The sequence below is a fragment of the Melopsittacus undulatus genome, chromosome 15 (genome assembly GCF_012275295.1).
Source record: "Melopsittacus undulatus isolate bMelUnd1 chromosome 15, bMelUnd1.mat.Z, whole genome shotgun sequence".
In the NCBI taxonomy this organism is placed as follows: Eukaryota; Metazoa; Chordata; class Aves; order Psittaciformes; family Psittaculidae; genus Melopsittacus; species Melopsittacus undulatus.
In genome coordinates, this window is record NC_047541.1 from 3,107,752 (window position 1) to 3,118,315 (window position 10,564).

At 47.7% G+C, this 10,564-nt stretch overlaps 1 protein-coding gene across 1 annotated transcript; it reads left to right on the forward strand.

The window, feature by feature from the left end:
* The first annotated feature begins 235 nt into the window (after positions 1 to 235).
* C15H11orf52 (chromosome 15 C11orf52 homolog) lies at positions 236 to 7,755 on the forward strand. Its single transcript, XM_005143480.3, has 4 exons — positions 236 to 384; positions 3,811 to 3,851; positions 4,428 to 4,474; positions 4,837 to 7,755. Exons 1-4 carry the CDS (start codon positions 353 to 355, stop codon positions 5,071 to 5,073), a joined length of 357 nt encoding a protein of 118 aa, XP_005143537.2. The 5' UTR covers positions 236 to 352; the 3' UTR covers positions 5,074 to 7,755.
* Positions 7,756 to 10,564: the final 2,809 nt, after the last annotated feature.

The window sequence follows — 10,564 nt, forward strand, 5'->3', positions numbered from 1 at the left end:
GCATCACTGCTGGTATCAGCGGGTGCGCTGGTGGGAGAGTGTGATAGCGGAGGGACAACCACTGTACAAATCAGAAAGCAGCGTTTTAGCCCCAGGGCAGAGGAATGCTTCTACCTTGCCCTCTCCTCCCTGGGTAGCAAGAGGTGAGCGCTCTCCCTGGGGCACGGAGAGCCCAGGGCAAGCGCTCCGGTAGATGGCACGCACGGGCCTATAGCAAAGCGTCAGTACAGCATGGAGAGAAACCCGACACTGCCAGACACTCCCTTGGAATAGCCAGGGGCCGAGCAGGAACCAGGAAATACAAGCTCTCCCTGTCCAGAAAACACTTGTGTTTCATGGAGGAGGGAGCGACATGGGCAATCGCTGCAGCTGCGGGCGACCATGGTGAGTCCGGCGTCCGCCAGACCCGGGGATGGCAGCGCAAGCTCCGGGCAGCCTGAGCTGAAGTTTGGGTGGACTTTGCAAGCTTTGCTTCTTGGTGCTGGGTTTGACAAGGCTCCTGCCCGGCTCTCGGCACTGCACCGGGCCAGCTCACACCGAAACCGAGAGCAAGGCAGCACGGACACTGGGTCGCTGTAGGTGCCGGGGAGGGACGGCAGGCTGGGGCAGGAGAAGGGGCTTTGTTGCTCACATCCCTCAGCTGTCATGGGCTGTGGCACCTCCTGGGACTGGTGGCTTGGGTCCCTAGAGCCATGCCAGCAGCTGAGAATAGCTCAGTTCTAGGAAGGATCTGGTTAAATTCCCTGTCCTCGTCCCAGTGGTCTCCGGGCAGGTAGACACCATACGTGTCCCTTTGGCATAGTGCAGGGAGGGGCCCTTGGGGCAGTGCTGGTGTTAAAGGCTCATAGGGTCAGCTGTGCCATCCTGCTCTCAGCTCCTCCAGCCCTTCTCTCTGCTTGCCTCTGTCTGAGCTTTATTTGCCATTGGGAAATCCGGGCCACGTTTTTCAGATGATGTTGCTCTTTCTCCCTGGGAGCAGGATGACAGTTTAATCCCTCCTGGCTCATGTTGTGCCCTGGACCTCCTGCTTAGAGAAAAAGGGCACAGTGGAGCATCATTCGGTGCCAAGTGGAAATATTTTAAGCTGTGAGCATGGTACAAGGGGAGAGCCATGAATATCAGATGAAGCTCCGAGGGCATTCTCTCCAACACCGCATCTGTTAAAAGTATTAGAAATCCATCAGGGCTTTTTAATAATTACAAGAGGCACAGCATCACCTAGTGGCTGAAGTAAATGAGGAGATTCAGGGCACCAAGGTCCTTCCAAGGTAAATAGAAATGTGCTGTTGATATAGCATGGGCTTGGAAGACACCTGCAGAAGACTACAGTTAAGAGAAGACTGGTGCTTTGAAGCCCCACTGCAGAAGTCTGCTTGATTCATAGCTTTACCTTGGTGACAGAGAGGAAAAATGGTACTTAATGTTAGTTCAGGTGTTTCCAGACTCCTGTACTACTTTTATTTCTGTGTATTTTCTCAGCACCACAGCTGTGTCATCAAAGAGCTGAGCTTCCTAAATGAAGGTGAGACTTAAAAAAGGATTAAGGGGAGATAGGTAATCACCTTCTCTTGTATGGAAATCCTTGTCTTGATTACTACCAAAGCACAGGCCCTAAGGGAGGCAGAGCAAGGAGTGACAGACTGAGTTGCCTTTAAAGAAAAGTCATTACAGCAAGTTTATTCACACAAGAAAGATACCAGTGAAGGAAAGCGTGCCCTCGGGTCCGGGTACCTCTGCAAGCATGGCCCTGTGGAGGGCAGGCCCCGGGTATTCTCACAGCTTTGTTTAGTACTCAGGGCCTCTGGTGTGCGTGGAGAGTAAAAGATGCCAAAGTTCAGGACCAGCTGGAAAGCAGACTTGTGTAGGACAGAAATCACTTGTGTAGGACAGAAATCACTTGTGTAGGACAGAAATCACTTGTGTAGGACAGAAATCACTTGTGTAGGACAGAAATCAGGCTGTCACTGACATGGGGAAAGGCGAAGAAGTAATACAGGAGCAGGGACATATGTGTTGTCATGTAGAAGGTACAATGTGCTTTTAGCTGGCTGTGAGTTAGTTGCAACATGTTTGACCTGGTTTCGAGAAGAGGTGAGAGGTTTGCCCTGCTCTAGTTTCCCTTGCCATATCCGTTCTAAATACCACAGATCTGAGGCTGGGAGATGCTGTCTCCTGCCTGGCTGTGATTAGCCTGCAGACAGCCTCAGAATAGTTCCAGCCTACACACTGGCTGCTAATACGCTCTCTACAAAGGAAAGCAACCAAAACAAGCAAAAGCAGCTTGAATACTGAGTGGCTGAATGCTGTAGAGAAGCAAAGTGCTTTAGCACACAAGCCTTGGCAAGGAGGGCCCTGGAGTCTCTGCAAGCTCACAGAGACAGTGGAGAAGGAAGCTGCAAGGGCCAAGTGAGAAATACCGCAAGAAAAAGCAGTGCTGCCTTGAGCTGGGGCCCTGACTGGTGAGGACAGCCCCCCAGATTGTGCCTGTCGAGGACTGGAGGGGCTGCACACAGCTAAGGCATGAGAAGGAGCATTGGATCCTTTTGCATCGATGCATGGCCACCCTGCTTTCCCCAACGCTGCCTTTGACTTCCCTAATCTAGCAAGCCTGGTTAATCATTACTGACCAGTTTGAAGGTCTCAAAGTTCTTTGCCTGCATTCATGGTTATTTTTGTTTAGCCATTAGTGCCCAAGACATTACAGCACACACTGTCCTGCTTGCCCACCCACAGGAGCTGCCTCTAAAGGCTGGGAAAGGCAGAGCTCTGCCTCAGGCATGGCATTGTTCCTGCCTGTAGCAGGACTGTCTGGCAAATGCATACAATGTGGGACATAAAGGGTTTCTTAGGAACCATCTGGTAGGTCTGTAGCTCCGTTATAAGCGCTGCAGCAGAGACACAGACCTGTGTGAGACCCTCGGCTGCATGCTGTGTTGGTCCACGGCCAGCACCAGATGGATATGGATATGCAGGAGGAGCCACACAAGGGCTGGCTCCTGCTCTGCTCCAGCCAGCCCTCTGAGTGCGATGCAATGATAACATTGCCTTCATGCATCTGACCCAGAATGGGACATGTCTCTGCTCTGCCAGGCAGCCTGTGCTCCTGCCAGCACCAGTGGGCTCAGCTCTGTTGTTACAGCTGAAATGAATTCACCTCCTGTTCATTCTCTGGCCGGAACATAGCTGTATTTGGCTAGTCTCTTTCTGATCACGCAGGTACAGCCAAGATTTGGGTTTGGCTTGGATTGTACTAAGTGCTTGGTTGGTTTGGTTGTGTTTTAAGTGGAAAACTGACAACAGAAACTGTCTAAAACACTGAATTAGCACAAGGTCTGCACATAGCTGCTCCTTCAGCAAGGGGGGCAAAGTGGAGTGTGTGGGGCTATCAGAGCATCCAGCCCTAAGAAAAGGGGTTTGTTCCAATTGACAGCATGCTCCATATCCATGCATATATACTGCATATTTGATCATACAGCTGTGGAAATTAGTTGCAAACCCACAGTGAAATCTGTTCTCATCATCTGTTTGTCATCAGACAGCCAGGCAGGGCTGAAAGGAAAGGAGATTTGGGGGGTGTCTGTGGGGCATGGTAGCTGTGTCAAAGGAGAAGGAAACACATCCTCACAACTCCCCTTTGGACCTTTTCCTTGCAAGAGTCACTCATGTTCTGGTTTGGCTCTTCTATGAGACACTTCTTGGGCTTTTCTCATTACCCACAGATATGGTACCCTGGGGTGGTGCATTTGGGTTTGCATGTTATGACAGCAGAGGCTGGGGTTTCTCATTGCTGACATCTTTCTCTGATTTCAGGAATTGTCCTTCTCCCTTTAAAAGAAAGAAAGAAAAGCAAGGTAAGGATTTATGGAAATGCTTTAGAGGCCAAGAAAGGGTGTAGTCACTGAGCCCCTGGTTAGGTAACATTAGTCAGTGCCATGAATTGGATCTGTGAGGCTGAGGTCCCCTCCCATACTGTAAGGGCTGTAAACATCCATCTGACATCAGTCCCCCAGAATAAAGTGCATTCCCTTAATAACCCTAGTTGTATTCAGTGGCCTTTGGACCATGCTGGGAAAAATATGTTTGCCAGGCAGCAAAGGAAATAAAGTTAAAACTGGATCTGTCATCTCCAAGGGCCTAACAAGGAAGCTCTCTGTGCTGTGTCTGTCCTCCTGGGTTCTGCCAAGAACATTGCGGTCCACAGCATGTTGTCATCCCAGGAAACCTTATTTTTTCCAAAGAAATAAGCCCAGGCTTTCTTCTGGGAGGTGTATCCCAGAGACAGCATCAGGAGTGAGGGTGTCAGATGAGATGGAAACTTGATCTTTGTCCAGTGAGGAGAGTCCATGGGACAGACACTGCATTTCTGCATTCAAAGGTGGAACAATAAACAGCTTTGTTAATCTGAACCTCTGGTATTTCTTTTTCAGGAGCTAATGTGAGACATGAGAGCCAACAGCATCAGCCTGACAGGAAGGTAAACAGCTTCCCAGAGTTGTTTTCCTAACTATATTGAGAAGAGGCAGAGCTGACCACCACTTCCTAGGCAACATGGGTTGGGAAGACATGGGGCAGCTTATTCAGAGCCATGAATTGTCTCATTCTGTATAGACTTTGATGGCTGTGGGAGTAGTGTGCCCTGCTGCACAGTGATGTGGGCCCATTTTTTCCCCCTAAAGTGCAGTGGAAGCAGTAAGATGAAATCTCTTTCTGCTCCTGAGGTGTCAAAGGCCTGGATGATGCTGGGGAAGGTGTGAAGGGTGTCTTTACTTGGTCTGGGGATGGTGTGTCTAACAGTAGCCCAGGCAGCTGACCTTCCAGAGCTCTTTCTCCTCAAAGGCTCCAACATATGAAGATGTTACTGAGTTTCCTGTCTACGCCACTGTGAGTAAGCCCAAGAGCATGAACCAGGATGACAGCATTCATTACGCAGACATCCAAGTGTTCACCAAGGTCCGGGAGCGGTCTGCAGCAGAGGTGAAGAACTTACAAATGCGGAATGCCACAGAGTATGCCACCCTCAACTTCCCCCGGCCCAGGCTGAAATATGATAGTAAGAATGGGACCCTGGTATAATGGCTTGATGTTCCTCTACTTCTTCAGCAGCAAAAGAATTTCACAGACTTAAGGGTGCTGTAGACACAAGCTAACCTCACAGACATGTCAGCTCTCCTTGAGAAAGTGTAGAGAGGCTGTGTCTTCCATCTGCATTTCTCTTTGGAGGATACAGACACATTTATTCTCATATGATGAGTAGCTTCCTATCTGATTCTGCTGGCAAAAATCACCTCTTCTCCTTGGAAGAGTTGCCTCTGGAACTGGCAGCCCATCTCCTCTCAGCACTGTGAGAAGACAGAGCTGTTCTTGGCTGATGAAGGCTAAAACTCACAGCTCAGAGCTGCAGTGAGAAAGTTCCTGCTGTGGCACAGGACGAGCTGAGTGCTGCTCTGCAGATGGATTTGGGAACATGGCATATAGGATTCAATACTGGGACAAGGGAGATGTCATAGGATTTTATGTCAACGTTAAGAAAATTCTGCAGTGTGCAGAATGACATGTAGATGATATTGTGAAGAAATGGCATGATACCTCTAACAGTATCTACTGCAATGTCTTCTCCCAACACCTGCCACTGTAACTGAAGACATGTCCTGTGTAAATCCTTTTCTGAAAGAAAGAGCAGTGTTCTAAAACCATGCAGAGCACACTAAAACCAAGGCCAGAAATGCAGAATTAACTGAGGGGTACAGAGCAATTTCTTTCACTGAAGGGCTGTACTGATACGCATCCTTATCCCAACATGCCCAGAAGTGAGTAGTGAGCTCTTGGCTCTGACTGGAAATGAAACAAGAGAAATTCACAGCTTAACTGCAAGGCAGGCGTTTAAAAGCCACTGTCTGTATTTAGGGCAGTTCTGCAGTCCTTAGAGAACAGCAGCTGTCTGCATGCCTGAGATACTGGGGATTGATGCTGGTCAACTTTAAAGAGGGCTTTGGACTTTTCTTCCATTTTCCTTATGTTGTACTGTCTACCTTAGGTAACCCCAGTAACACAGAGCACACAGCATGTGATGTTTTGTGCTGATCCTCCCAGATACACCTTTGAGAAGTTGTTTATGGGTTTAAAATAGTGTTAGTAATACAGTATAGCAATCAGAAAGGCTTCTGCCACTGGACTGCATTTGGCAGTCACAGCACTGTCAGTTGATCACACCTCCCAAGCGGTATCTTCAGGCACTAAATCACTGCTTGCCACATTCTGTTCCCAAATAATGGTTTACATAGCTAAATGCAGATCATGGGACAACCTGTTTATTGCCAGTGTTTAAAAATGGACACCCTGGTACAATGTCTAAACAGACATAATTTTGCATGTTATGGCTCAGCTAAATGCAAAAGGCATGAAGGAATTCCTGCCCGTCACAAAAATAAAGCTGGTAAGGGCAGTGTTTGCTTAGATGGAAGTGTTTAGAGGACCAATCTTTCTACATTTTACCCATCTCAGCAGGGTCACTGTAAGGCCAGAGTAACATTTGAAGGAGAAGGCCCCTTTTTTATACATGATCCAGTATATTTTTCTACCTGAAAAGGGTTATTTTGCCCATGCTATCCAGCTGACCTCAGGGGGGCTACTGTGAAGTCTGCAGTAGAAACCCCTTCATTTACAATAGGTACAAGATTATATTCTTGTAAGGGCTGGTTCTTTTGAGTGCCAAGGATTCCTCTTTCTTCTCCATGTTCCTTTCTGTACTCCATGCCCAGCATGAAAACTTGGCCTTTGGACTAAGGAGGGTTGAATGGGCACAGGAGTTTACAAGAGTATGTCAGGGAGACATGAGACACTTTAGCACTCAGTTTTGCTAGCCCTGGTTCATGCTGGGCAGCAATTGTATACCTCCTTGCCCTGAATTGCTGGTACAAGAGCTGGAAAGGGACACTGTCTTCAATTCCTTTCAAGCCTTCTGCATCATAGGAAGAAATTGGATTTTTTAGACACATTATTAAGTGTGGACTATAGTTTTCAGGAAATGGGAGGTTTTGTAGAAGGTACAGACTCCAATGGGTTCTTTTTAAACACGGTTTAAGTGAAACAGACTGCTGTTGCAGTGGCACGCACAGCATGTGGTACTGAAGTATTTCCTCACCCAACAGAAGAGCTGGGGCCGGGAAAGCAAGCTGCACAGACACAGGTCAAGTTCCTAAGCCCAGAGTGATGCAAATTTGCACATCCATCAGGTTAAACCAGTTTTGTGCTAGACCTAAGTAGGACTGTTTGGCTCAGAGGAACTTGCTTTTACTTAGTCATGTCACTTAGTTATGTTGATCTGGATCAACCCTTTTGTATTCTGAATTAACTGGGAGCTACAGAAGTATCTTTTAATGAATGCCTCAGAGCCTGGAATGGTTGTTCATCTATTCCTTAAGGAGCTCCAGGTTCCACATGTAGCTAGCACTTATTGTTTCTGGAAGTACAGCATATCTTAGAGATAATCAGATGCTCTACACGGGAACAGGAGCACTAATTTTGCCTGTCTACCAGGCCTTGAATAGATAAAATGTGAAAGTCACATGTTCTTCAGTAAGGTTTGTTTTCTAAAGGACTTGGTTTAGCACTGAATATTAAAAGCTTCCAACAGAGTATTTCCTGTGTTTCCAGGTTGTTATGTTTGGTGTTAAATGAGTGTTAATGTATCAAATGTTCCTTGGACATTAAAGATGTAATGTTTAGTTTTACCTAATAAATGAGCACTTTCTGGGGGGAGGCTGTTGCTCACTTGATGCGCTGGGACTCCGGAGCTTGCAGGCGGCCCCGGCCGGAGGCTTCCTGGCTCTTGCCCCGCTCGATGCGATGGGACCTGCCGCTGCTGCCGACGGACGCTATAGGGCATACCGGCCCCGTCCCGTCCCGTCCCACCCCGCTGCAGGCGGGCCCTGCGTGGGTCCGCCCCGTCCCGCCTCCGTTCCCATGGCAAGCGGCGACGCTCCGCAGCTGGCCCGGGTGAAGGTAAGGGGGCAGGATGCGGGGCTCTGGTGGGGGGTTCAGCATCTCCCAGCACCCCCACCACACATCAAGGGGACCCTGGTGTTCCTTTTGCCACCCTGCCCCCGGGGGCTCCCCACCTCCCGGACCCCAGGCTCCCATCCTCGTCCTACCGCTCCCCATACCCTGGTCTCTGCCAGCCAGCCCTGCCCCTGGGTACCCTATGCTCCTATCCCTCTGGGTTGACTTTGTTTCCAGAGGCACTGGCAGCCACACAGCCCCTCTGAGGCCTCAGGTCCTTGCCTCAAACCTGATGAAAGGAGGTGGAGTTGGTGTCTTTTCACAAGTAACAAATGATAGGACAAGAGGTAACAGCCTCAAGCTGCACCAGGGGAGGTTTAGATTGGATATTAGGAAAAGTTTCTTCTTGGAGCAGGCATTCCAGGGAAATGGTGGAATCCCTCCCATGGAAATGTTCAAAAACCATGTAGACGAGGCCCTTAGTGACAGGGTTTAGTGTGGGCTTGACAGTCCTGTGGTAAAGGTAGGAATTGATGATCTTAAAGGTCTTTTCCAACCTAGTCTGATTCTATAGCCTCCCTGCTCCCTCACTATGAGCCCTGCTTTGCAGAATGGGCCCCGAAATACCTCCACCCTGAACAGATTCAGCACCCCCACCTGTGTTTCCCATCCTCTCCTACCCCTGACCTTTGGTCTCTAGAGATGTATGAGGATGACAACCAAGGTGAAAGTGATCATCTGCCTAAGGGTTATACTCCTGTTCACCTTTTAATTGTTATTAAAAAGCTGCTCCTACTGTGATTCAGTCTTTCTCAAGGAATCCTTAAGCCATTGTGTTAGCTCTTCCAAACTCCCACCCTTTTCCCTTCACCAGGCCTCACTACGGACTTCTAAACGAAAACTAAGTGAAAAAAACCCTCAAATTACCAGAAAATTCCTGAATATAAATTTCAATATGTACAATTGTTGTATTTAATATGTCTACTTTTCACCCTCAGGCTTCAAGGGGGAAGGAGTGCTGATACATTTGCACTGAGCTGAGCTGTAGCATCCAGCATGGGAACCCTGATGGACATGGTGCCTCAGCACACACCACAGCCTGCTGCATCCTCTGTGAGTTTACAGGAGTCCTTGTTTGACTTCTGTTTTGGATGCTTGATGGAGACATTGGGAGGGGACACTTGGTGACACATAGGCATTAGCTGCATTAGGCAGCTCTTTGCTATTGCTGGAGTCCTGGCCTCACAAGCCTTACAGCCTTTGCTTCTGAATCATCTTCACTTGCTTTTATTTCTCCAGATCAGATTTTATTCTCAGAAGCTGAACTGTGGGCATTGATCTTTCTTTCTCAAGAGCTGATAAGAGAAACAATCAGCTTATGTTGATAAAGTGTCTTAAAATCCTTGAAAGAAGGCTTATGTGTTGATACTGATGGCGCTGCTGTGACACGACCACAGTCTCATCACAGCAACAGGAAATGGAGCAGCAACAGTGCTTTGTAATGCTCCTTGCCTCGAATTAAACAGGGGCAAGAACAAGGGTTATGCTGAAACTGGCCAGGAGAGGGCAATGACACCAACCAAATCGCCATTCTACATACTTGTTTGCTTCCTGCAAAGATAACATTCAAAGGCATCTATTATGATGTTATAAAAAGAAAGAAAAAGATGATTCCTGCTACAAGAAGCTTGAAAAGTTAGAGTGAAACACACAAATGGGACAGCTAGAATTTAGTTTTTAAAAGGTATTTTCACCACACGTATACATTTGTGTTACCACAATAAACAGAAGAATGGCTCAGCATGCTCTGTCTCTCAGTCTAACCATCAGAAATAGCCTTGTTTCTATTCTCTGACATTCATATTGTTCAAGCAAGGCAGTTCTGTTTCAAAGATAAGAAGCCCCATGTAGAAGGAAATCTTTGATGGCAAAATCTGTGGTGGAAAACATACTGTGAGCAAATGTGTACTGAGCCTGGCACATACAATATGAACACTTTGGCTTTTTCTTGTTGGTGTTCTAGTATGTAGAAGCTTTGAAACAGGGATATGGGACTGAAATTGTTCACCTGAATTTCAGACTTCAGTCACAGCTTTTCTTGGTTGATCCAAAAGGGTGTGCAGGATAGGGCTTCTGGCTTGAATAGCCTCTCCAATCCAAGCCAACTTCATCACAGTTCCCCCAATACGTTCAGCTGAGATAGTAATTCTGTATTTCTTAGTGATGCCACTACTGTACTATGGGTACAATACGTTCTCCATTTCCTAGGTTGCCTGGAGATAGTTGATGCTTGTTTCTGGAATGAATGCAGTTATGGTTTAGAAATTTGCTGGGATTGTAATAAATTCCAGTTTGATGGTTTTCTGCCTTTTTTCTTCTGACTTCATTGCCAGGGCAGCTAACGCAGGGCTGGGTACTGTGCAAATGTTCCCAGCTGTGTTGTGACCTGGTTTGCAGCTTTCTGGCTCTACCAGGTTGCTGACACCGCTGCTGTTTCTCTGGTGCTGTAGAACGGTTGCTGAGAGTTAAAACTTGCAGCTCTCACACCCTTTCCTTTAGCTTTTCT